Source organism: Chiloscyllium plagiosum, chromosome 6 (assembly GCF_004010195.1).
Source record: "Chiloscyllium plagiosum isolate BGI_BamShark_2017 chromosome 6, ASM401019v2, whole genome shotgun sequence".
NCBI classification, from domain to species: domain Eukaryota; kingdom Metazoa; phylum Chordata; class Chondrichthyes; order Orectolobiformes; family Hemiscylliidae; genus Chiloscyllium; species Chiloscyllium plagiosum.
In genome coordinates, this window is record NC_057715.1 from 107,214,268 (window position 1) to 107,241,363 (window position 27,096).

Sequence of the window (27,096 nt, forward strand, 5' to 3'; positions counted from 1 at the left end):
TTCTGTGCTACTTCACTTTTTTTTGATCCTAGATATTTTCAGTTTCTGTGTCTTTCAGCCTACATTTGCATGTGAGCCCAAGGTTTCTCTGTTCCTGGGTGTTTTCTCTTGTTCTGATAATTAGGTATACATTTGCTGTGAATCAGAACAATGAACAGATGATGCTTTTTACATTATCTCAGCATGGTTCCGTCTCTCGGACACAAATGATGTTAGGATAATAAAATACTAATGGTTGCCAAAGGTCCATACATGGCACCCAGGTTCTGCACTGGGACATCAGAGTTTCTGTTCCAGTCAGTGGTATCATGAAATCGTAGAATTCCGACAGTATGGAAGCAGGCCATTTGGCCCAACAAGTCCGAACCAACCCTCCAAAGAACATCCCATCCAGACTTAACTCCCTACCCTATTCCTGGAACCCTGCATTTCCCATGGCTAATCCACCTAGCCCGCACATCCCTGGACACCACGTGACAATTTAACATGACCAATCCACCTAGATTGCACACCTTTGGACTGTGGAAGGAAACCAGAGCACCCGGAGGAAACCCACACATACAGGGGGAGAATGTGCAAACTCCACATAGGCTGAGAGTGGAATCAAACCTAGTCCGTGGCACTGTGAGGCAGGAATGCTAGCCACTAATTCACTGTGCTTCAGGAGGTAGGGAGATCCATAGTGACTTTTACATCCTCTGGTGGTCCTATCAACAAGATGCTTTAAGGCCCATGTTTTGAACAGTTTAAGATAAAGCAACATATACCCCTGTAGTATGGTCTCTGCAGATATGCACCCCCACCCAGCCCCTTCCTCCTGCTCTCTCATGTTCACTTGGCTTGTCCCCTTAGTCCTCAAGAGGAGTGAAACTCCTCTGAAAGCAATTAGAAACAGTGCACTAGCAGTTACCCAACCCAACATGTACCACTGTTTGGCTTACAAGTGAAAGATCATGATTCTGGCTAAGAAATGACATGTTTTGTCAAAGCATTTCATCTTGCACTCATCTGGACTATTCACAAGAATATTAATTTGGGGGGAAAGCACCATTTATACTGAATGACAGTGCCAACTGATCTTAAGTTTTTCCCTTTAAATTGGTATTCTTGCAAATCCTGATAAATGCCAGACAAAATACTTCAAAAATGTGTTTTTTTTTTCAGTATTAAATATGCTAGGGACTGCCAAGCAATTAGGTAAAGATCTGTTGTAGAAGAGAGTAAACAGACCAAGAAAATGGCCACAATTAATCAGTCAAATGAAAGGACAGACTCACAGCTAACCTCTTTATAATGAATGAGAACTTTAAAAAATTCAGCTCAAGGATCATCGTTTGTTATCAGCATGAGTTGCAGGATGAGCTTCTGACGTGGCAAGGAAATGCAGGAGCATCTCAATTTCAAAGTTAGGTCAAACAAACATGGGATCCGTGTTGGGTTTTTTTGGAGATTTTGTCGCTGTGAAGCCTAATGAGTGTTCTTGCTGTATCTTGCCAAACTTGCCTTTTTAATTACAGACTTGCCCCTATGGTATCTCCCACATCCAATTCCTACTACATACCGTAGCAGGGACAACTCAGCAAACAGCAGATATCTGAGGTGAAAAATGTGTGCTGGAAAAGCACAGCAGGTCAGGCAGCATCCGAGGAGCTGGAGAATCGACATTTCCCTCATAGCCCTTCATCGGGCTTCTGCCTGAAACGTTGATTCTCTTGAGCCTTGGATGCTGCCTGACCTGCTGTGTTTTCCAGTTCCACACTTTTCGACTGATTTCCAGCATCTGCAGTCCTTACTTTCTCCCACACAGCAGCTATCTGCCAAAAGACCAACATCCCTTGCACTGTAAGCCCATGGTGCGTCTGGACTAGTACTGTCAGTCCAGAAATGCCCTGTGCAGTTCCTGACATTTCTGTCCCAGATGTGACAGACATAGGACAATTGCTACCCTGCTTTGCAGGTAGGGTCCCAGAGGTCCTACTGGATGGGGTGGTGCTGATGCAGGACTTCTTCCTCCTCCTCGAGGACTAGCAGTACACACCATGACACCAGAACACAGCAGCCTGATCAGAGGTTACCACCTGGCTTCAATCAGTCTCAGCCATCTGAAAGAATGCCCAGCACTATAGAATGTCCTTCTCCATTCCGCAGGATAGGTTCTGCCATCTCCTTTCTGAAAATTGACATTTCCTGTATCTCTGCTACTGTACCCACCTCTCACCAAGGTTCACACACACTCACTCTTGCCTGCAACATATTCTCTCACTCACAGTCACCCATCCCAACAGGTCACAGCACTGACACAGTACCGGCATGCCTTCAACACTTCCCTTTCACCCTCCATCTGCAAAAAAATGCAATAGCTATGCAACCCATGCTATTCATCTCCCATGCATCATTTCTGGAGGAAAACAGTCCACAATAGGGCAGAAAAACTCAAGGTGGGTGGTGTGCCGCCCATCATTTGCTTACTCAGCCTTTCTGAGGAGAGAATCCTGACTCTGAAGTCCTAAAGCTTGGTCTGGAACCGTATCAGCAATTCCATTTTACTTATTGTATCAGGAACTCCTGAGTGAAGTCTATCCCCCTTGACTTGACTGTGGTGTGCTGATGACTAAGGCAGTTTCCTGGCTTTGTGTCAGCACAGCAGTCGTATGAGCTGGATAACTTTGGCTGAGGGGAAAAGTGAAAAAAGACAAGGCAGCATAGAATCCCAACAGTGCTGAAGAGGCCATTCAGCCCATCGAGTCTGCACCAACTCTCCGAAGAGCATCCCACCCAGGCACGGCCCCCACTTTATCCCCATGACCCCACATTTCCCATGGCTAACCCACCACCTAACCTACACATCCCTGGACACGATGGACAATTTTACCATGGTCAATCCATCTAACCTGCACACCTGTGGGAGAAAACCAGCATGTCTGAAAGAAACTCAGGCAGACACAGGGAGAATGTGCAAGCTCCACAGAGTCACCTGAGGGTCATGTCAAACTCATGTCCCTGGTGCTCTGAGGCAACAGTGATGACCACTGAGCCACTGCGCCGCCAGTGATTCTATGAGTACCTAAATGACTGAGTGCAATGAGAGCAATCAAAGAGCTCGGAGATGCAGCCATGTCCAGTCCATGAAGTAGGTGCGTGTCACCACATCAGAATTATGATTACAGCTGCCAGTGCAGCCTGAGACACAACACTGAAGTAGACTGGCAATATGCCATCAGGGTTCTTAGAGGCTGGTACATGTTGAATGCTAATGTCCATAGGAGTGTGTGTGGCCTATGCCCATGGATTGTGCCTTGAGATACTGGTGCCCAATTTACAATATGGACATCATTCAGAGCAAGCGGTGAGCTGAATCTAACAGGTCCTTGATCTGGGCTCCCTCCTGGTTTTTCCCAAAGTCGAGCTTATTTAGCAAGCTTGGTAAGGTGGGAATTTTTAGCAAGTGAATTGGGTCGTTAACAAAGAGGTTTAAACAAGTGTCAATCCTCATCAATTTTCAAATCACTGGTGCCTAGCAAGAATCTCACCATGCTGCTTATGAAAAGCGTAAAAAGCTGATGTGAGTTGCTCCCATTTAGTTAAATGGAAATCTGTCTTAGATTTCATTATGGGTTACTTGATATTAGCAATAGCCCAAAATTAAACATCACTACACATTCTGAACCTGGTGAGCACTAACAGTCAGAGCTTCTTGGGTTTGTTTCATTCGGTAATGGATTTGATAAGAAATGATGGGTACACAGTGGTTCAATGGCTAGCACTGTGGACTTATAATTCTGGATTAGTGGTGCTGGAAGAGCACAGCAGTTCAGGCAGCATCAAAGGAGCTTCGAAATCGACATTTCGGGCAAAAGCCCTTCATCAGGAAACGCCAGGGACACGGGTTTAATTCCAGCACTGGGTGACTACGTGGAGTTGCACGTTCTCCCAATCTCTGTATGACCAAAATGCTTCATGCTTGTCAGCCTAATTTCTTCACACTGCATATATCTGACATATGACAATAATGGTTGCTATTAATCTTACCTTCAACCTTCGAGAATCGATCTGGATGTAAAAAGGAAGTTTGTGAAAGAATACATCTTGCAAGATGACAGGTCAATGAGCAAGGAATCTTAAGGGACTGACAGATTGCTTTGAGTTCTGGATAGCAATGAACGCAAGAGACTTTACGATTATTGGCTTTGAAAGTGATCCCATGACATGACTGAAATATCAATTTCTTTTCTGGCTATTCCACCAACCATAAACTTTGACAAAACAGCTCTTAACTGCAACTCAGTGGATGGATACATGTGAAGACCGTTCACAATCTGATCATTTTAAGCAGCAATTAAGTGTCCTGGGATTGGGAACTCAGAGGTGATTTTCAATTTCTCTGCAAAATGAGGTCAAAGCACAAATTCAATTCTGGTGCCAGCTAAAGTTATGAAGAGGGTGCCACTTTCTCAACTTGCCCTTTGGCTGAGGCATGGTGACCTTCAGGTTAAAACGCTACCAATCGTCACTCTCAAAATCAGAGAGCAGACTTATTGTGGAGGACATGGAGGTCCTGGGCCTCCTTCGCCGCTCCCTCACCACCAGACGCCTGGAGGAAGAACGCCTCATCTTCTGCCTCGGAACACTTCAATCCCAGGGCATCAATGTGGACTTCAACAGTTTCCTCATTTCCCCTTCCTCCACCTCACCCTAGTTCCAAACTTCCAGCTGAGCACTGTCCCCATGACTTGTCCGGACTTGTCCTACCTGCCTAGCTCCTTTTCCACCTATCCACTCCAGCCTCTCCTCCCTGACCTATGACCTTCATCCCCTCCCCCACTCACCCATTGTACGCTATGTTACTTTCGCCCCACCCCCACCCTCCTCTAGCTTATCTCTCCACGCTTCAGGCTCACTGCCTTTATTCCTGATGAAGGGCTTTTGCCCGAAATGTCGATTTCGAAGCTCCTTGGATGCTGCCTGAACTGCTGTGCTCTTCCAGCACCACTGATCCAGAATCTGGTTTCCAGCATCTGCAGTCATTGTTTTTACCTTATTGTCCTCTGGGATGATGGCAACTTTATCTTACTTTTACCCATATAGTAGTGAATCAAAATCAAGGTGGTGTCCTTGACTTACAGGGCTGTTCTCATTCCTTCATCATCTTAACTTTGTCCTTCTATTGTTTGGCCTAGTCACTAATACTTTGGAACACCTAAAGCCCTCTCCTTAATGCTTTCAGGTTTCACAACACATTGCATCCTTTTCACAGAGCTATTCAATTTATCCTCCACCCTGCAATGTCCCTACAGCCTTAACCTTTTCTTTTCCAGACATACAGATCCATAATCTACACTAGATAGACTCGCAACATAGAAGTACAATGGAAGTACCTGACGTATCTCACATTAAGGGGCTGCACATTTAAGACATAGAGGAGGAGGAATTTGTTGTAAAAGTTCTTCCCTTTACTCTAAGGCTGTGAATTAAGGGTTATTACGTGAAAAGGCAGGAAAGTGAAGTTTAGGATGAATAGATCAGCCACGATCTCATTGAATGGTAAAACAGACTCAATGGGCTAAGTGGCCTACTTTTGTTCCTAAGCCAATGGATTTCTGAACACTAATGACATTGAGGGACATGGGGATAGGGGGATAAATGGCAAATACATCAATGATCAGCCTGGTCTCTTTAAATGCTGAAGCAGGCTTGATGGATCGAATGACCTAATCCAGCTCCTATTTTCAATGTTTAAATGTACAATTCCCTTTCGAACTTTGGTAAATCTTCTTTCACCTACCTTTCAAACAGAGCATAACAAACGCAAACACTGAAAAAGATAACATTAACGTTGTCCTTTTTACAATACATTCTGCAAATATCCCTTCCTCCCTCAAACTGCTTAGTTTATTTTTTAAATCTTTTATCTGCTTGTGCTTTGACCTTCCCTTTTATAATATTTGCATTTTTCCACATATTTTATTTCTGTTTTATCCCTCCAGCTCTGCTAGCTCATCTCTCTGTTAATTCACTCAATGTCTTCCTTTCGGATGTTCTTTCTTCCAAACATCTTTATATCAGGAATAATCTCAGATTACATCACCTCTGTGTTCAACATTAAACTAAAACACACAAAACAGAGAAAAAAAACATAAATTGCTGTTTCAATCTACATGACTCTCCCTGATCCCAACATATTTATTTTTCATTTTGGAATTTGTTCTAATTCTTAGCTTGATCTTTACATTAAATTTGAAGGAAATCTGGCCAGTGTGGATTCAGCCATACAGAAAAGTAAGCCATAGCTTTAATACTTGGTTTACACTAGGATCAATAGAAACAGAAAGAATTTGCGATGATTTGGACTATTTCATGACCTCAGGATGTTCAAATCCTTTTTCCAGTCCTTCCTGAAGAAGGGCTCATGCCCGAAACGTCGATTCTCCTGCTCCTTGGATGCTGCCTGACCTGCTGCGCTTTTCCAGCAACACATTTTTCAGCTCTGATCTCCAGCATCTGCAGTCCTCACTTTCTCCTCCTTTTTCCAGTCAGCCTTGTTTTGATGGATAGTTATTGTCACAATCTGGGAAACACACAGCAAGGTTCCACAAACAGCAATGACATGATGACTGGATCATCAATTTCATTGCTGTTCATTGAGAGCTAAATAGTGGCCTATATCACCCTTACTCTTTTTTGAATAAAGGTATTGGATCTTTTACCGTATGACCATAAGACATAGGAGTATAAGTAGACCAATCAGCCCATCTAGTCTGCTCTGCCATTCAATGAGATCATGGCTGATCCAATAATCCTCAGCTCCACTATCCTGCCTTTTCACCTTTTGATTCCCATACTGATTAAAATCTATCACGGCTTTAAATATAATTAACCACTCAGACTCTACAGCCCTTTGTAGTAAAGAATTCCAAAGATTTAATACCTTCAGAGAGAATGAATTCCTCTTAATCTCATACGAACTGGGAAACCCCTTACTCTGAGATTAGTAGTTAGTACTGTTGCTTCACAGCGCCAGAAACCCAATTTCGATTCCAGCCTTGGGAGACTGTCTACATGGAGTTTGCACATTCTCCCTATGTCTGTGTAGGTTTCCTCCAAGTTTCCTCCCACAGTCCAATGATGTGCAGGTTAGGTGGATTGGCTGTGCTAAATTGTCTATAGCAATCAGGGATGTGTAGAGTAGATGGATTAGCCACGGGAAATGCAGGGTTACAGGAATAGAATGGGAGGGGGCAGGGGGGGATTCTCTTTGGAGAGTCGAGTGTGAGCTCAATGAGCTAAATGGTGTCTTTCCACATTGTAGGGATTCTATGGGTTCTATGAGACTATGCCCTCTGGTGCACACTGAAAGACCTGTGGACTTGCCCAGAAGGTGAAACAACCTTACCAAAGACATTGATCTGTATCAAGAAAGGCAGTCGCCCCAGTACTGAATCTTTGGTGAGGTCAGGGACATCCCATCTGAAAGATGGCACTTCTAACATTGCAGCACTCCATTACTCCTGCACTGAATTACCTGCTAGATTATATGTCCAAGTCTCTGGAAGGAACTTGAACCTAAAGTTAACTGACTTAAGGAGGGGAGAATGCTACAACTGAGCCAAAGCTGGCACAACAGCTAGATTCTTCCCAGCAACTTCATCCACAGATGCCTAGCAGGCAAACAATGCGACAAGGGGATGCCACAACCCAACACACTAACCACACTACCTGATATAAAAAATGTCTCGGAACTAACAGCCAGACATCAAATTCATGACAGTCCATAAACCGGCAGCCAGGCTCAGACAACAACTTACCAAACCAAAAGACCCAGTATGCGCAAGACTAACATGACTTACAAAATTCCATGCAGAAAGTGCATGAAACATTACACAGGACAAACAGGCAGACAACTAGCAATCCACATCCACCAATACCAACTAGCCACTAAACACCACGACCAGCTGTCCATGGTAACCATACACACAAATTACAAGGAAATTTAACTAGGACAACACAACAACAATAGGTTAAGCTAAATAGAGGACAGCCAGAGAATTTCTAGAAGCATGACACTCATCCACGGACTCCATCAACAGAGACATAGACCTAGACCCAACATATCAAACATTACAACAAACTACTGGAACTGGCAACCGGAAGTAACTGGAACAAAACCAAATAAATTCCAGAAGACACAGTACAGCAGCGCTTCACAGGAGGCTCTAAAGCACTGAAGATGTCACTGAGACAGGGGACAAAAACGTCGACAAATCAACTTCCCAGCTCAGCGAACATACCCACAACTATGACAACAACTAGCTGGCAATGCAATCAAATCTGCAAATCTGCATCTAATATTTCTGTGCTGTAGCACTTCAGTTAGCAAGCCCCATTCTCCCTTTCCCCAATTTCAATCAACAATTTACATCTGATGTCTTTTCCCCAACTCTGCCATATCAATGAGAAACTCAGCAGACTGTAAAACGTTTCACAGTTCTGTACCACATGGAAAAGATTCTTGTACCTTCAAATGTTCCTCACCACCTACAGTGTAACACAATTTGAATATTCAGCAAGCATGTTTTCATGTCAACAAACAAAGATACAAAGTACTTATAATATTTTTGACAGAATAATTTTTTAGTTTACTTCCCGGCTCCTTTTGGATGACAGGGGATTTGTGGTTTTTCTGTACTATTTGTGTTAAAAGAAATGACCGTTGTGCTGATTTCCACTGCCTTATTTCCAAAATGGGTAGTGAGATCAAGGAGAAATGAAAGGAATGCTACGAGGAGAATGTGGGTAAGTGGAGTTGAAATGCCCATCAGCCATGATTGAATGGCGGAGTGGACTCGATGGGCCGAATGGCCTACTTCCACTCCTATGTTTTATTGTCTTATGGTCTTATGGAAATTAATTCAGTATGTCCTTCACAAAGACAGGACACTAATTGCAGTGGATACATGGATAGAACCAGTAAGAATCGATAAAATTCAGATAGAATGAGGTTAGAAAAAAAAGGGAAAAAGTGGTAATGGGGAATACAGAGTGACAGAAGGAAAGTAGATATTTTCAATTTTGATGCAAAATTGTCTTTTTTGATGTTAAACATATGACTAAAATTATAGCTCTATCTGTGTTCTGATATTTCAGCAATGTGTATGGTTTCTGAAATATTAAAAGCAAAAACCAAATCAGTTATTCCATCTTTGTGTGAAGTTGCAAATAGTCTAAATATTAAAAATGCATGATTTTAAAATGGCTCACATTGAGTAGTGAGGTTTCATTGCAGTAAACAGCTAGGTCACTGCTGCAGTACCCACATTATAACAAGTGCATGATCTAGACTTTTTCAAAGTTTAAAATAATAGTTCTACATACATACATGCAGATTCTTTACCGGTAACCCCAAGACTATGAATTATGAATCTGTAATGTGAGCAAAAATAATTAAAACTCACCATTATTTACCAAAACATGGAGTAAGAGGTTCTTTGCTTTGAAGTTTTGGACAAACTGCCGAATGGAGTGCATTGAAGCAAGCTCTAGGAACATAAACTCCACTGGAGGAAGAAAGGGGAAAAAAAATCCATTATTAAATTGTTGCTAATTACAAATTCTATCCATGGATAGAAGAAACTTTTCACAAGCAGACATATTTGATATGTAAGTGTTATCAACAGTCCCAAAGACTGAACATGTCAAGGTCATCAAACCTACAACTCTGATGAAGAGTCATCTAGACTCAAAACATTAGTTTGCTCTCTCTCCATGATGCTGTTTGACCCACTGTAATTTCCAGCATTTTTTCTTCTATTGCTAAATACTGATTTTCTTTTGTTTAGGTTATAGGGAAAGCATTTTGATCAATATCCAATATATAAAAGAAACCACTCCCACCCACTAAGACAATTGGGATAATAACCAGCAGTTTCTGTTTAGGATAGATCTGGGGCTAGACTTTGCACTTTTTATCATTTCTCAATGAGCAGTATCATGATAGTCAAAACTTGTAAGATGCAAGCTTCTCTCATGTTGGAGAAGCACACCATATTACCTATTAAATTAATATTGATATTAAATTAAATAAGATGAAATCTCAGCAGGCTTTGTAGTGCTGACTGATGAAAGGTTAGCCAGGGCTTTGAAATAGTGGCACAGATCTATTATGTTCAGTCCAAGAGGGCAAATGAGGCCTTGCATGAATGAATAATCCAAAGGTAGCATCTTCAACACTCCCTCAGTAACGATACTGGAATGTCAGTCTTAATATATGCTCCCGTCCTAGAATGAGATTTGAACTCACAACCCTCTCACAGGTGAGAGCGTTACCAACTGGCCAATCCCATGAGGAAATATAGAACATAGAACAGTACAGCACAGAACAGGCCTTTCAGCCCACGATGTTGTGCCGATCACTGATCCTCATGTATGCACCCTCAAATTTCTGTGACCATATGTATGTCGAGGAGTCTCTTAAATGTCCCCAATGACCCTGCCTCCACAACTGCTGCTGGCAACGCATTCCATGCTCTCACAACTCTCTGTGTAAAGAACCCGCCTCTGACATCCCCTCTATACTTTCCTCCAACCAGCTTAAAACTATGACCCCTCGTGTTAGCCATTTCTGCCCTGGGAAATAGTCTCTGGCTATCGACTCTATCTATGCCTCTCATTACCTTGTATACCTCAATTAGGTCCCCTCTCCTCCTCCTTTTCTCCAATGAAAAAAGTCCAAGCTCAGTCAACCTCTCTTCATAAGATAAGCCCTCCAGTCCAGGCAGCATCTTGGTAAACCTCCTCTGAACCCTCTCCAAAGCATCCACATCTTTCTTATAATAGGGCGACCAGAACTGGACGCAGTATTCCAAGTGCGGTCTAACCAAAGTTTTATAGAGCTGCAACAAGATCTCACGACTCTTAAACTCAATACCCCTGTTAAGAAAGCCAAAACACCATATGCTTTCTTAACAACCCTGTCCACTTGCGTGGCCAGTTTAAGGGATCTATGTACCTGCACCCCAAGATCCTTCTGTTCCTCCACACTACCAAGAATCCTATCCTTAATCCTGTACTCAGCTTTCAAATTCGACCTTCCAAAATGCATCACCTCGCATTTATCCAGGTTGAACTCCATCTGCCACCTCTCAGCCCATCTCTGCATCCTGTCAATGTCCCGCTGCAGCCTACAACAGCCCTCTATACTGTCAATGACACCTCCAACCTTTGTGTCATCTGCAAAGAGTATGGAAGTGTACAAGTATACTTCCTCATGATATACTGCACATGTATACTTCCTCATGGTATACATGTGCAGTATACTATGAAGAAGTATACATGTGCCGTATATCATGAAGAAGTATACATGTACACTTCCATACTCTTTCATGATGGCACATAGGCAACTACAGATGAGCATTTAAGGCTCAAATTCCATGTCACTTTAAACAGTGAGTTATGGAGCTAGTAAATGGTGCTGAATTTAACACCACCCAAATGCAAATACAATATTTGACAATAGCCTGAGATACTGCATTTATTTTCTTTGGCTGTGCAGAGCAGAGCGTAAATATTATCTATACCACTAAAAAAAATCAGTATATTGTGTTCACAGACTGAGCCACAAAATGCCCCATAGTTGAAGGCAGGAGTTAATTTGGCTTCCTTGTATTATTAGCAACATCTAACATGCAATAGAAAAAGGCTGTGCAAAGAAATAAAAAATGCTAAAGAATTTATTTAAAAAAAAAGAAATCTCTGGTGGCTTTGTTCAGAATTAATCAGATGATAAGCTGCTTTGCACTGACAAGAGCACAATGCCAAGTAACCACACAGATTATTCAAAGGCTGAAGCAAAGCTGTAATTAATCTGGCCTGTTTAATTTGCAGTCGATGATTGTTGGGTATTTGTAAAACAGAAATATCCAATGCCAGCATTTTTTTCTCTTCATCTTTTCTTAAATTTTTCACATTTTGAAATGTGGTGAAAAATGCCAGCTGTAAGATTTTAACTCAAAGTTATATTTTTAGAAAGAGGATTTGGACTTGTCATTGTATTTTTGAAAGATTTCTACGTTTTTCATCCAGTGACTTCTCTTTGGCATTTAAAGGTCAGAATTTGGGATCGGAAGTTTTTGCAAATAATGTTAACTCAGTTTCACTCTTCATAGATATAGCCTTACCTGGATTTTTCTACTTTTTCCTACTGTAGTGCAGATTTGTAACACCGATAGCATTTCGCTTGCAATGACATTTCATTCACTGCCATTTCTCATTCAAGAACATGTAAAGGTTCTGCTCCTCATTCCAATAGCATTTCATTTGGCTCTTTATTTCACTTTGTTAATCTTCATTGCTTTCAGTTTCCCTTCTCTTTCTCTTTGATCAGTTAAAACCTATTACACCCCAAGCATTTTTTTCAGTTCTGATGGGAAGTCACCAGTCTGAAACAGTAACTCTGCTTCTTTCTCCATGGTGACTGCCTGACTGCTAAGTCTTTTCTGTTTTTATTTCATATTTTCAGAACCAGCAGTATATTGTTTGTGTGGAGGCTGTGCCAAGTATGGCTATGTTATTACATTTGTAATCTAGGCAATGAACCCTTTAAGAATTTATTTTAATCATTTAAAACATAGAACATAGAACATAGAACAATGCAGCGCAGTACAGGCCCTTTGGCCCTCGATGTTGCGCCGATCCAAGCCCACCTAACCTATACTAACCCACTATCCTCCATATACCTATCCAATGCCCGCTTAAATGCCCATAAAGAGGGAGAGTCCACCACTGCTACTGGCAGGGCATTCCATGAACTTACGACTCGCTGAGTGAAGAACCTACCCCTAACTTCAGTCCTATATCTACCCCCCCTTAATTTAAAGCTATGCCCCCTTGTAATACCCGACTCCATACGCAGGAAAAGGTTCACACTGTCAACACTATCTAACCCCCTAATCATCTTGTACACCTCAATCAAGTCACCCCAAACCTTCTTTTCTCTAATGAAAACAGCCCCAAGTGTCTCAGTCTTTCCTCATACGATCTTCCTTCCATACCAGGCAACATCCTGGTAAACCTCCTCTGCACCCGTTCCAGTGCCTCCACATCCTTCCTATAGTATGGCGACCAAAACTGCACACAATATTCCAGATGCGGCCGCACCAGAGTCTTATACAACTGCATCATGACCTCAGGACTCCGGAACTCAATTCCTCTACCAATAAAAGCCAGTACGCCATATGCCTTCCTCACCGCACGATTTACCTGGGTGGCAACTTTCAGAGATCTGTGTACATGGACACCAAGATCCCTCTGCTCATCCACAATACCAAGTATCCGACCATTAGCCCAGTACCCCATCTTTTTGTTATTCTTCCCAAAGTGAATCACCTCACACTTAGCTACATTGAATTCCATTTGCCACCTTTCTGCCCAGCTCTGCAGCTTCTCTATATCCTGCTGTAACCTGCCACATCCTTCCTCACTGTCAACAACTCCTCCGACTTTCGTATCATCCGCAAACTTGCTCACCCAACCTTCTAACCCCTCTTCCAGGTCATTTATAAAAATGACAAACAGCAATGGTCCCAAAACAGATCCTTGCGGAACACCGCTAGTGACGGCACTCCATGAACTAACTCCTGTTAGTTAACCAATCCTCTATCCATGCTAATACATTGCCCACATCTTTATCTTATGCAGCAGCCTTTTGTGCAGCACCTTGTCGAATGCCTTTTGGAAATCTAGATACATCACATTTACTGGGTCCCTGTTAATGACTGAGGCAAACTTTTGTCAGGATCTCAAGTATTTTAGTTCTCTGACTATGAGCTAGATAGAAGACAATGTATTACAACGCTGTACAAAACATAATGGTCATCAGGTTCCTTAAATGGTGAATGTAAGCCTGGTTATCTTTGTATAAATGACAGCAAAAAACATATTAGAACCCTGTGATAAAAACAGAAAATGGACATGATGTGCTGAATGAGCTTCTTCTGTGGTTGTGATAACTCTAGCCTCGAGCATCATTATCATTGGCAACAACGCTGGAATTTGTCAGAGACTCACAAGTCCCCTCCATGAGCATGCCCTCTCTCATTTTCACAGGGGCTGGTCCATGGTTCGTGTGTGCACAGCTTCCACATGCAGCTGGTCCTTTAAATTACTAACCACCTTCACAGAAATGTGCCATTGGAGTCCCTGGAGTCTGGAACCCGGACTGGACTGATTTTACCAGGTAAGGGCAGGTCCATTCTCAGTGCATTGCTTTTGGATAGCCAGGCTATCCTTTGGCAGCTGAGGTTCCCTTGTCGATTTGAAGCTTGGGCTCATTGAATCCTGGAGAGAAAGATCCTTTGGGGAAGCAACCAATATCCTTCGGAGGCAAGATTATGGGGAAGGGTAGGGGGACGGGCAGGTGCCCTTTGGGACAATTAACTACAGAACAACTTCAATTATCCGAATGAGACGAACGGGTAGTATTTTGTTCAGTTAACTGATAGTTCAGATAACTGATTGTTCAGTTAACTGATTGTTCAGATAACTGAACTGAAATGAATAAGGGAAGCCATACTGGGATCTTGAGAACTTGTTCGGCAAATCAGAAATTCAGATAACTGACGTTTGGATATCTAAGGTTGTCCTGTATAGAGAAGATTGTGTATAAGAATACATAATTACCTTGGTAATGTCTAACTTGTTAAGACCGGTCAATAAGAGTCGACAACTTTCTAACAGTCTCAAACTATCATTACAAAAGCAGATCAGAGGCAGATAATTCACCTCCTGAATCCCAAAACCTGTCCACTAGCTTCAAGGCAAAAGTCAAATGTGTAACGGAATACTCTCCCTTTGCCCGCATGCAATGCAGCTCCAATTACGTCATTAGATTCTTAATTGCAGATTTTTAAAAATTAAATTCAAATTCCACCACATGCAGTGATGGGATTCAAACCTCGTCCCCAGGACATTACTTGGGTCTCTGGATTAATATTCCAATGATGTTACTCTGCCAAGCCCTCTTTAGATGATTCCTGAATCCAGGTCTACATATAAAGCTCCCATTGTCTTGGTACAGATTTTTTAGCAGCTTGATGCATTGATTGTATATTCATCGATGTCTCAGAAAAACGTGCAATGATTTCTTGCTTACTTTTGCTCAACATTAGATAATACATTGGCAATTTAAGTAGCATTGCTACAAGACTTGCTCAGGACTCCCTCATCTTAACACCCTCTATAAATTGATAGCAATATCTTTAGTGATGTCTTTCTATTAAATATAAAAATGCTTACTAGAAAATAAGAACTAACAGCAAGAGTAGGTAATTCAGCCCCTCGAGCCTGTTCACCATTTAATACAGTCATGGTTGAGCTCATCTTGGCCTCAACTCCACTTTCCTGCCCACTCTGTATATCCCTTCAATCCATTACTAATTAAAACTCTGCCTAGTAAAAGACTCCTAACAGGGTGACCTCACCTTTCCCTATTCCTACCTCAGCCCAAACTACCTCAGATGGCAAGTCCTCATCCATCGTCCTTTCCACCACTGTAATACTATCTTTGACAAGCAATTTGTGGGACTTGGACATCGCTGGCTGGCCAGCATTGATAGCCCAACCCTATTTCCCCTTGAGAAGTTGGTGGTGAGCTGCCTTCTTGAATCGCTGCAGTCCACTTGCTGTGGGTTGACCTGCAATGCTAGTAGTGAGGGAATTCCAGGAGTTTGACCCAACGACTGTGAAGGAATGGCGGTATATCTCCAAGTCAGGGTGGGAGTGGCTTGTAGGGGACCTTGCAGGTGGTGGTGTTTCCAAGTATCTGCTGTCCTTGTCGTTCTAGGTGGAAGTGGTTGTGGATTTTTCATGGAAGGTGCTGTCTAAGGATCTTCGGTAAATTTCTGCAGTGTATCTTGTAAATAGGACACACTGCTGCTACTGTGCGCCGGTGGTGGTGGATTGAATGTTTGTGGATGTGGTGCCAATCAAGCGGGTTGCTTTGTCCTGGATGGTATCAAGCTTCTTGGGTGTCGTTGGAACAGCACCAATCCAGGCAAGTTGGGAGTATTCCATCACACTCCTCACTTGTGCCTTGTAGATGGTGGATAGACTTTGGGGTGTCAGGAGGTGAATTACTTGCTGCAGTATTCCCAGCCCCTGACCTGTTCTTGTAGCCACTGTGTTTATGTACTGAGTCCAGTTGAGTTTCTGGTCAATGGTATCCCCAAGGATGTTGGCATTGGGGGATTCAGGGCTGGTAATACCGTTGAATGTCAAGCGGCGGTAGTTAGAGTATCTCTTGTTGGTGATGGTCTGGCATTTGTGTGGCACAAATGTTATTTGCCACTTGTCGGCCCAAGCCTGGATATTGTCCAGATCTTGTTGCATCTGAGCACGGACTGCTTCTGCTGAACACTATGCAATCATTGGCAAACATCCTCAGTTCTGACCTTATGACAGAGGGATGGCCATTGATGAAGCAGCTGAAAATTGCTGGGCCTAGGACACTACCCTGAGGGATTCGTGCAGAGATGTCCTGGAGCTGAGATGACTGACACTTCACGACCACAGCCAATATATATAAACTTATTTAAAGAATAAAAAGCAGACAACAGTCAGTCAGATTGCCATTAAAAAAAACTCAACTGGTTCAGTTGTGTCCTTCAGGCATTCTTATTGTGAGACTCCAGCCTCATAGCCAACGTGGGTTTGGAGTCATATGGCACAGAAATGGATTCTTTGGACCAACTTGCCCATGCCGACCAGATATCCTAATCTGAACTAGTCACATTTGCCTGCATTTGACCAATACCCCTCTAAACTTCTCCTATCCATGTACCTGTGCAAATGACATTTAAATATTGTAATTGTAGCCACCTCTACCACTTCCTCTGGCAGCTTGTTCCATAAAGGCACCACCCTCAGGCCCCTCTCACTTTAAACCTATGCCATCTAGTTTTGGATGCCCTTACCTTAGAGAAAAGATCTTGGCTATTCACCCCTCATGATTTTAAAAGCTTCTGTAAAATCACCCCTCAGCCTCCTACGCTCAAGGGAAAAAAAATCCCAGACTATCTAGCCTTTCCTTATAACTTAAACCTTCCAGTCTTGGCAATGTCCTTGTAAATCCAGTTTTGCACACTCTCCAGTTTAATAACAGCCTTCCTACAGCAGGAAGGCAACCAGACTTGCATGAAATACTTGTGCCGCAAGGGTCATTCCTGATGAAAGGCTCTTGCCTGAAACGTTGATTCTCCTGCTCCTCAGATGCTGCCTGACCTGCAGTGCTTTTCCAGCATCACATTCTTGACTCAGATCTCCAGTATCTGCAGTCCTCACTTTCTCCTAGCACTCCAAATGTAGCCTGACCAATGTCTTGTACAGCTCTAACATCCCAACCCCTGTACTCAATGCTATGACCGATGAAGGAAAGCATGCCAAATGCCTTCTTCACCACTCTGGCTCCCTGTGACACCACTTTCAAGGAACTATGTACCTGAACCGCTAGGTCTCCCTGTTCGACAACACTCCCCACAGCCCGACCATTAATTAACTAGGCCTGCCTTGGTTTGTCTGACCAAAATGCAACACCTTGCATTTATCTCAATTAAACTCCATCTGCCATACCTTGGCCCACTGGCTCAGCTGATCAAGATCCATTGTATTTTTTGATAACCTTCTTATACCACTATACCACTAACTTTGACGTCATCCACAAACTTACTAACCATGCTTTGAATATTCTCCTCAAAATTGTTATATAAATAATGAACAATAGTGGTCCCAGCACCGATCCATGTGGCACATCGCTAGTCATAGACCTCCAGTCTCAACAACACCCTCTACCACTACCCTAGGTCTCCTACCGTCAAGCCAATTTGGTATCCATTTGGCTAGCTCTCCATGGAATCTATTTGATCTAACCTTACTAACCAGCCTACAATGCGGAACCTTGCTGAAGGCCTTGTTAAAGTCCATGCAGACGTTTACTGTTCTGCCTTTACCTATCTTCTTAGAGAAAAGATCTTGGCTATTCACCCCTCATGATTTTAAAAGCTTCTGTAAAATCACCCCTCAGCCTCCTACGCTCAAGGGAAAAAAAATCCCAGACTATCTAGCCTTTCCTTATAACTTAAACCTTCCAGTCTTGGCAATGTCCTTGTAAATCCAGTTTTGCACACTCTCCAGTTTAATAACAGCCTTCCTACAGCAGGGCAACCAGACTTGCATGAAATACTTGTGCCGCAAGTCTTCAAAAAACTCAAATTTGTGAGATACAATTTCTCACGCACAAAGCCATCTCGGCTATCCCCAATCAATCCTTGTATTTCCAAACGTACATAGATCCTGTCTATCAGAATCCCCTCCAAGAATGTACCTAGCACTGACATTAGGCCCATTGGTCTGTAGTTCTCTGGCTTTTCATTGCAAATTTTCTGAAATAATGGCACAACATTGGCCACCGTCCAGCTCACCCATAACTGTCCATGATACAACTATCTCTGCTCGGGACCTCTCAATCTCTTCCTTAGCTTCTCACAATGTCCTGGGATGCACTTGATCAGGTCCTGGGATTTAGCTACCTTTATGCGTTTTAAGACCTCTAGAACCTCCTCCTTCGTAATATGGACTCTTTTCAAGACATCTCTATTTATTTCCCTGAGTTCTCTAGCTTCTATGTTTTTCTCCACATATTCATTTATGATCTCACCTGTCTCCTGTGGTTCCACATATAGCCGGCCTTGTTGACCTTTAAAGGGCCCTATTCTTTCCCTAGTTACTCTTTTGCCATTAATATACTTGTAGAATCTCTTTGGATTCTCCTTTACTCTATCTACCAAAGCTGTCTCGTATCCCCTTTTGGCTCTCTTGATTTTCCTACACTCCCCAAGGGATTCCCAGCTGTGTATACCTGGAATATACCTCCTTTCTTTTCTTGACTAGAGCCTCAATCTCCCTATTCATCCATTGTCCCCGACTCTTGCCAGCCATGTCCTTCACACTAACAGGAACATGCTGGCCCTGAACTCTCATTATCTCACTCGTGAAGGCTTCCCACTTGCCAGATATCCCTTTGCCTAAAAACAATCTCCCCCAATTAACTTTTTACAGGTCCTATCTAATATCATCAAAGTTGACCTTGCCCCAGTTTAGAACTTTAACTTTGTACCAGGTCTATCTTTTCCATAACTACTTTAAAACTAATAGAATTGTGGTCACTGGTCCCAAAGTGCTCCCCCACGAACAGTCACTTGCTCTGCCTCATTTCCAAAGAGGAGGTCGAGTTTTGCCTCTTCGTTATTAGGTCCATCTACATATGGATTGAGAAAATTTTCTGAACACACTTAACAAATTCCTCCCCATCCAAGCCCTTAACATTATGGCAGTCCCAGTCTTTGTTTGGGACAAGTTAAAATCTGCTAGTATGAGACCTCAATTATCCTTACATCTATCTGTTTTCATTGCAAACTTTGAAAACATATTTGTTCCTCAATTTCCCACTGACTATTGGGGGAGCTTATAGTACGATCCCATCAAAGTGATCACCTCCTTCTTATTTTTCAGTTCCACACATATGGACGATCCTTCAAGAATATCCTCTCTAAGTACTGCCGTGATACTTCCCCTAATCATAAACAGCATTTCCCCTCCTCTCTTGCCTCCTCTTCTATCCTTCCTATAACATCTGTACCCAGAACATTGAGCTGCTGTCCTGCCCTTCCCTCAGCCATGTTTCTGTAATAGCTATGATCCCAGTGCCATGTTCCCATCAATGCCCTGAGTTCATCTGCCTTACCTTTCAGGTCTCTTGCATTGAAATGAATATAGTTCAATTTGTCAGTCTTCTCTCGGTCCCTGCCATGGTCTTGCCTGCCTTGTCTATTTGACTTGCTCTCTTTAATGTCTGCACCAGCCTCAACTTTCTCTCTTATTTCACTAATGCTTAGGGTCCCACATCCTTGCCAGATTAGTTTATAAACTCCCAAATAGCTCTTGCAAATCTCCCCGCCAGGATACTGATCCTCTCCAGTTCAGGTGCAACCCTTCCCTCTTTTACAGATCATTTCTGACCCAGAAGAGATCTCAATGATCCAAAAATGTGAATCCCTGAACCAGCTCTTCAGCTACACATTCATCGACTTTAGTCCTAACTACCCCCTGAAACGGTCTAGGAAACAATTCAGAAGGAACCCAAAATGAATAAACAAAATAGAAATAACCTCATAACAATATGTGGACAGAAAACAACTACTTTCTCTTGAGTTTTCACCTTCTATCTCCTGCCCTGACTGCACAACCTACCTTACTCTTTTAAAGAAGAGAACTGCAAAATGATGGTGTTGCTCTATCTGATGCAGTTCCCATGACAAAAAAAAAACAGATTATTATTCTCAGTGAGCAGTTTAACTGCAGATATCGTCATCATTGACAGGGCCAGCACATACACAACAGTTTCCTTCTGTGTCATACATTTTCCATAATTTCTGCTCTGACTTACTATCTCCAGATGTGCAATTGCTAGTGGAGCAGGGTGAGTTGTGAACTCTGGGTAGGAACACTGGTTGATATCTCAGCGCCTTACTAGCTCTGAGACCAACATACTGTTATCGATGGAAATGTGCCAACTACATACAGGCTGAGAATACATGCCTTGGAGAGTTGCAGAGTTGAAAAATGTGATGCTGGAAAAACTCAGCAGGCCAGGCAGCATCCGAGGAGCAGGAGAATCGACGTTTCGGGCATAAGCCCTTCTTCAGGAAGAGCTTATGCCCGAAACGTCGATTCTCCTGCTCCTCGGGTGCTGCCTGGCCTGCTGAGTTTTTCCAGCATCACATTTTTCAACTCTGGTCTCCAGCATCTGCAGTCCTCACTTTCCCCTTGGAGAGTTGCAATCCAACTCACTTGATGCTACATCACAGGCAATGGATTTGCCCAGTAGGTCATTGAAAGAGCTCTGATCAATATATCTATTACAGTCCTTACAAGTATATATTCTAATCATGATGGCTGATTATTTCATTACAAAATTCCTCTGTTATCTTACTACAGTGTGGAACCAAGACTGACAAACAACATTGACCTTTTTTGAGAACTCTGGCCAGGTTCACCATTCACAAGTAATAATTACATCAGGTTGTGAGTCCAATGCTTTCCTTTGCTTGATTTGTATGACTGGCTGAAGTTCTGTTTGTTAAATCAGTTGTAACCAGAATAAAGGATCATTGCATTAACTGACTTACATGTCTGATTGATTTCTATCAGTACTGAGGTCCAACAACACCTCTGAAATATTAACAAATTTGGCTATAAGATGGAAATTCGTTTCTCTCCAGGTTAGCAGCAGACATAGAGCTACTGGAGAGAATCGTGATTAAGGTTTTACTCCTAAAAAGGATAATTATAAAACTCTCTTTAATTGCACATATTTAACGATCAAAAATGTGATACCAAAATTACTGCTGGCTTAATTTAGTTTATTTTATCCCTTAATTATAGGTCAAATTGCAGACTTTCATGGTTGAGTATTAAGGCTGGAGCTTAAGTTATAGGATGGAAAATGACTCTGTTATTACAAAGTGTATCTTAATGCCTAAAACACACAACTCTGAACTGAATGCTTTTAGCCACCTGGTTGATTAAAGAATTGTTTCCTCTAGATTGCTCGATAGACTGCATGATTGTAATATTCCAATCTCAGATGAATTAATGATATTTCTAATATTTCAGCATTTTGGGAACAATGATTATTTATTGTTCTATTATATATATTCTCTACGATTCACAAGAATCTTTATGAGAGTTGGAGTTTCATTTCTTGTAAGAACTTACAAGATGGAAGCAGTAGTTGACCAGACAGTCCAGAACAGCTCAAGGGGCTATCACAAGACCATAAGATATAGGAGTGTAATTAGGCCATTTGGCCCATTCAGTTCTGCTCCACCATTCGATCAGGACTGATACACTTCTTAATCCCATTCTCTTGCCTTCTCTCCATAACCTTCGATCCCCTTACTAATCAAGAACCTATCTATCTCTGTCACAATACTTAGAATCCACAGCCCTCTGGGGCAATGAGTTCCACAGATTCACCACCCTCTGCCTGAAGAATTCCCTCCTCATCTCAATTCTAAAGAGTCATCCCTTCACTCTGAGGCTGTGTCCTTGGGTCCTGGTCTTCCCTACCAGTGGAAATATCTTTTCCACGTCCACTCTATCCAGAACTCTCAATATTCAAGATTCAAAGTAAGTTTCAAAGAGATTGCCCCCTTATCCTTCTAAACTCCATTGAATACAGGCCCAGAGTCCTCAAATGCTCTTTGTATGACAAGCCCTGCATCCCGGGATCATTCTTATAAATCTCCTCTGCACCCCCTCCAATGCCAACACATTCTTCTTTAAAAGTGAGGGCCAAATTTGCACACAATACCCCAAATACATCCTTACCAGAGCCTTGTAGAACCTCAGCAATGTACCTCTGCTCTTGTATTCCAGGTCCCTTGAAATTAATGCTAACATTACATTTGCCTTTCTTGCCGTAAGAGAATCCTAAACTAGGACTTTGTGCTTCAGATTTCTGAAGCCTTTCTCCATTTAGAAAACAGTCTGAACTTCTACTCTTCCAACTAAAGTGAATGACCTCAAACTTTCCCACATTGTATTCCATCTGCCACTTCTTTGCCCACTCTCTTAGCTTGTCAAACTCCTTCTGCAGCCTCCTCACTTCCTCAACACTACCTGTCCCTGCACCTATTTTTGTGTCATCTGCAAGGACAGCAACAATGCCTTCAGTTGCTTCATCCAGGTCATTAATGTACAACATGAACATTTGTGATCCCAACAGTGACCCTTGTGGAACTCCACTTGTCATCGGCTGCCATCCAGAAGACTTCTTTAATCTCACTGTCTGCCTTCTACCAGCCAGGTGCAGAGTGAGGACTGCAGATGCTGGAGATCAGAGTCTAGATTAGAGTGGTGCTGGAAAAGCACAGCAGGTCAGGCAGCTGTCTGAACTGCTGTGCTTTTCCAGCACCACTTCTACCAGCCAGCCAATCCTCTCTCCTTGCCCTTAACACCATGGGCTTTATCCTAACTAACATCCTCCTGTGCAGCACCTTGTCAAAGGCAATGATTACGTGTGATCATTGACCTCAGATCCACTTTCCTGCGTACTCCCCATATCCGTTGATCTCCAAAGAGATTAAAAATATGTCTATTGCAACCTTAAATAAACTTAAGGATGTAGCATTCACAATTCCCTGGAGTTGACAATCCAAAGATTTACAGTCCTTTGACTGGAGAAATTTATCCTAATCTCAGTCCTGAATAATCATCCCCTAATCCTGACACTCTGCCCCATGTTTAAATTCCCCAGACAGACAGACAACTTCTCAATATGTATCTTCCAGGCCCTTTCAGAATCTTGTGCATTTCAATAGGATCACTTTCCACTCTTTAGGCCTGCACAGAACATAGACCCAAGCTCATGCATCTCTAATCACAGGGCAACCGGCTAATCCCAGGAAGCAATATATCCAAAGTATAGACTTCCTTAAATATGGAAAATAAGATGGCAGACAATATTCAAGGTGTGGTCTCACCAAAACCCTTGGAAAATGCTGCAAGATTTTCCAGTACCTTGACTGCAAAACCCTAGCAATGAAAGCCAATATGCCATTTGACTTTTGAATTGCTTGTGATAGCAGCAGGCTGATTTTCTGTGTTCTTTGTGCTTGTATGTCCAAGTCCCTTCCAAATTTCATGCCCTTTCACAAATGCTGTATTTTTCCATTCTCACTTACAAAGAAAATAAATTCACACCTCCCCATACGATACACCAATCAATATGCGGTCGAGTTGCACAATATGAGGATAAAATAGATGTGTGGTGACATTTATCCCGTTGCTTTAAATATATGAAAATTTCATCAATGCTAAAATTGATAAGTTGAATACAGATTTTGGTAATGCCTGTTTCTGTTAAGGCTTATCTTGTCCCATCAGTCCGCAGCTGAAATGAACAAGGAACTAACTAGAAAGTACATTACAAGAATTTTCTTCTAGTTATATAGAAGGTAAGATCTGCTTGTCCACAGTATTCAGTCCATAAAAACAGGTTATTTGGCCCTTGCTGTGATGACTTGTCATGGCCTATGTTCAGGGATTCCCCTCAGAATCACTTTCACCGAACGTTTCTTTTCGGTTTAACAGTTTTTTTGTCTTGTTGACTTTTGCTGATGTACAGTCCCTTGTGAGGAAATGCCATTTGGACAAAGTCTGCACAATGTCATGAAGCAGAACCTCATCCCTTCAACATGAATACACTCCATACAAAATGTGACAATGAGTCATGTTTTGTCACATTTTGTAGTGAGGATTAGTTAGCTCAGTTGTCGGGAGTGTGGTACTGGAAAAGCACAGCAGGTCAGGCAGCATCTGAGCAGTCGGAGAATCGACATTTTCAGCATAAGCCCTTCATCAGGAATGGTTAGCTTAGTTGGCTGGATGGCCGGTTTGCAATGCAGACTGATACCAACTGCACGTGTTCAATTTCTGATGTCACCATGAAGGTCCTGTGTTCTCAAACTCATTCCTCACCTGGAGAGAGTGACCCTCAGGTTAAACCCAATATCAGTTGTCTTTCCCTAACAAGGGAGCAGCCTGTGGGACTATGGTGAAAGGTACAATATGACAATAGTTTACGTTTGTGTAGCGCCATCCTGACTTGGAAATACATTGGCATTTTTTCAGAGCTGTTGGTCACATTTGTAAAATTCCATCTTTAATGGCATTGTACGAGTACAATGGACTGCAGTGGTTCAAAAAGGTGGCTCATCACCACCCGCTGAAGCTCAACTACGTCTGGGCAATAAATACCAGCCCAGCCAGTGGTGCCCATGCCTCCCGAGTCAATTTAAAAAATCATTAATGCAATAAATATCCCAAGAGTAGCTCAGCAACACCATGACTGATTGAACTTGTCATGCCCTAAAGGGCATACCTGCTAAATTGGATCTGCACAAGTTGACAAAACAGAGAGGAAAAAACAAATTTGAAATCACTCTCACTACACTGCAGACCTCAGATACATTTGATATTCTATTATCAGTGAGTGTCCATCGTACAATTCTTATAGAGATCAAGCCCTGTCTTTACATTAAGAAAAGTTTCCATCATGAATTGAGGCACTATCATTATGTAAAATAGGATAGATTTCAAAAAGATGTAGAAACTGAAGAATATGCATCCATGATATGGCTTATCAGTAGTAACAGAATTGTACTCCAAAACTACCTGAAACCTTGTGTCATGGTATATCCTCCAAAATACATTAGCATCAAGCCACAGGGATCAACCAGGTTTCAATGAAGAGTGCAGGAGGACATGTTAGGACATGCAAGTATGTGAACTGAACCAACATTGTTGTCACTCTGCATTGTAAACCATCCATCCAGCCAACTGAGCTAAAAGTGAGGAGTCAACTTGAAGCTACAGAACTGGTATGAACCAGATTCCACAACCAATGGATCAGATCTAAGCTCTGCAGTCTTGCCACACCAGTCCTGAATGGATGTGGACAATTAAACAACTCACTGGCCTTGCCCACATTATAAGGTCAGAAGTGGGGATGTTCACTAAAGATTGCATAATTTTCAGAACCATTCATGACTCCTCAGATACTGTCCACAGAAGTAGTCCACATCAAATGCAGCAAGACTTGGAAAATATCCAGGTTTGGACAGAAAATGACAAGTAACATTCAAGCCACACAATGACCATCACCAACAAAAAACAATCTAATCATTGCCCTTTGACTTTCAACGGCATTACCATCACTGAGACCCTCACTATCAATATCCTGGGTTACCATTGACCAGAAACCAAACCAGACTTGCCACATAAGTACTGTGGCAACGAAAGGTCAGAGGCTCGGAATCCTGGAGCAAGTATGTCACCTCCTGACTACTCAAACCCTGTCCCTCATCGAGAAGACATCAGTCAAAAGTGTGATGGAATGATGCTGCTGAAAATGCGTTGCTAGAAAAGCGCAGCAGGTCAGGCAGCAAACAGGGAACAGGAGAATCGACATTTCGGGCATAAGCCCTTCTTCAGATTCCTGAAGAAGGGCTTATGCCCGAAACGTCGATTCTCCTGTTCCCTGTTTGCTGCCTGACCTGCTGCGCTTTTCCAGCAATACATTTTCAGCTCTGATCTCCAGCATCTGCAGTCCTCACTTTCTCCTGTGATGGAATGATGCCCATTTGCCTGGATGAGTGCAGCTCCATTAACACTCATGAAGCTTGACACCATCCAGGACAACATAGCCTACTTGATTGAGGGAGGTGATGGCCTAGTGATATTATTATTATCAGAGTATTAATCCAGAAAACCAAGTAATGTTCTGAGGATCCAGGTTCAAAACCATGGCAGATGGTGAGATTTGAATTGAAAAGAATCTGGAATTACAGATATCTAATAATAACTATGAAGTCATGTTGATTATTAGAAAACCCCATTTGATTCACTAATGTCCTTTCGGGAAGGAAACTGACATCCTTATGTGGTCTGGCCCCCATTTGACTTCAGACTCTCCAAACTGGTTGGTTCTTAAACTTCCTACGGGCAATTAGGATTGAGCTATAAAACACCCATATTCAATGAAAAAATGCTTTCAAAAATGACATCACATCTTCTCCCTCCACCCCCATACTCAATTGCAGCAGTGTGTACCATCTAAAGATGTGCTGCAGAAATTCAATCAGCATCTTCCAAAGCCATGGCCTTTACCATCTGGAAGGATAAGGGAAGCAGATACATAAGAACACCATAACCACCTGAAAGTTTCCTTCCAAGCCTCTCACAATCCTGACTTGGAAATACATGACTGTTCCTTCAGTGTCACTGGGTAAAAATCCTGGTATTCCCTCCCGAAAGGCATTGTGGGTCTATCTACAGCACATGAATTATGGCGATTCAAGAAGATAGCTCATCACCACCTTCTCAAGGGCAAGTAGGGATGGGCAATAAATTCTGCAGTAGACAGCAACACCCACTTCCTATGAATGGGTTGGCTTGCCATTCAAAGTGAGAACAGTAGGTGAGTTGGAG

The 27,096-nt window shown here is 42.4% G+C and overlaps 1 protein-coding gene across 6 annotated transcripts in view; it reads right to left on the reverse strand.

Annotated features, from left to right (window-relative positions):
• dhrsx (dehydrogenase/reductase (SDR family) X-linked) overlaps positions 1–27,096 on the reverse strand; it is a 293,939-nt gene that overhangs the window by 75,337 nt on the left and 191,506 nt on the right. For all 6 annotated transcript variants that reach the window (XM_043692380.1, XM_043692383.1, XM_043692379.1 and 3 more), the window contains one exon: positions 9,450–9,551. In XM_043692380.1, coding sequence (XP_043548315.1) covers positions 9,450–9,551 — 102 coding nt within the window. The remainder of the gene's footprint in view (positions 1–9,449; positions 9,552–27,096) is intronic.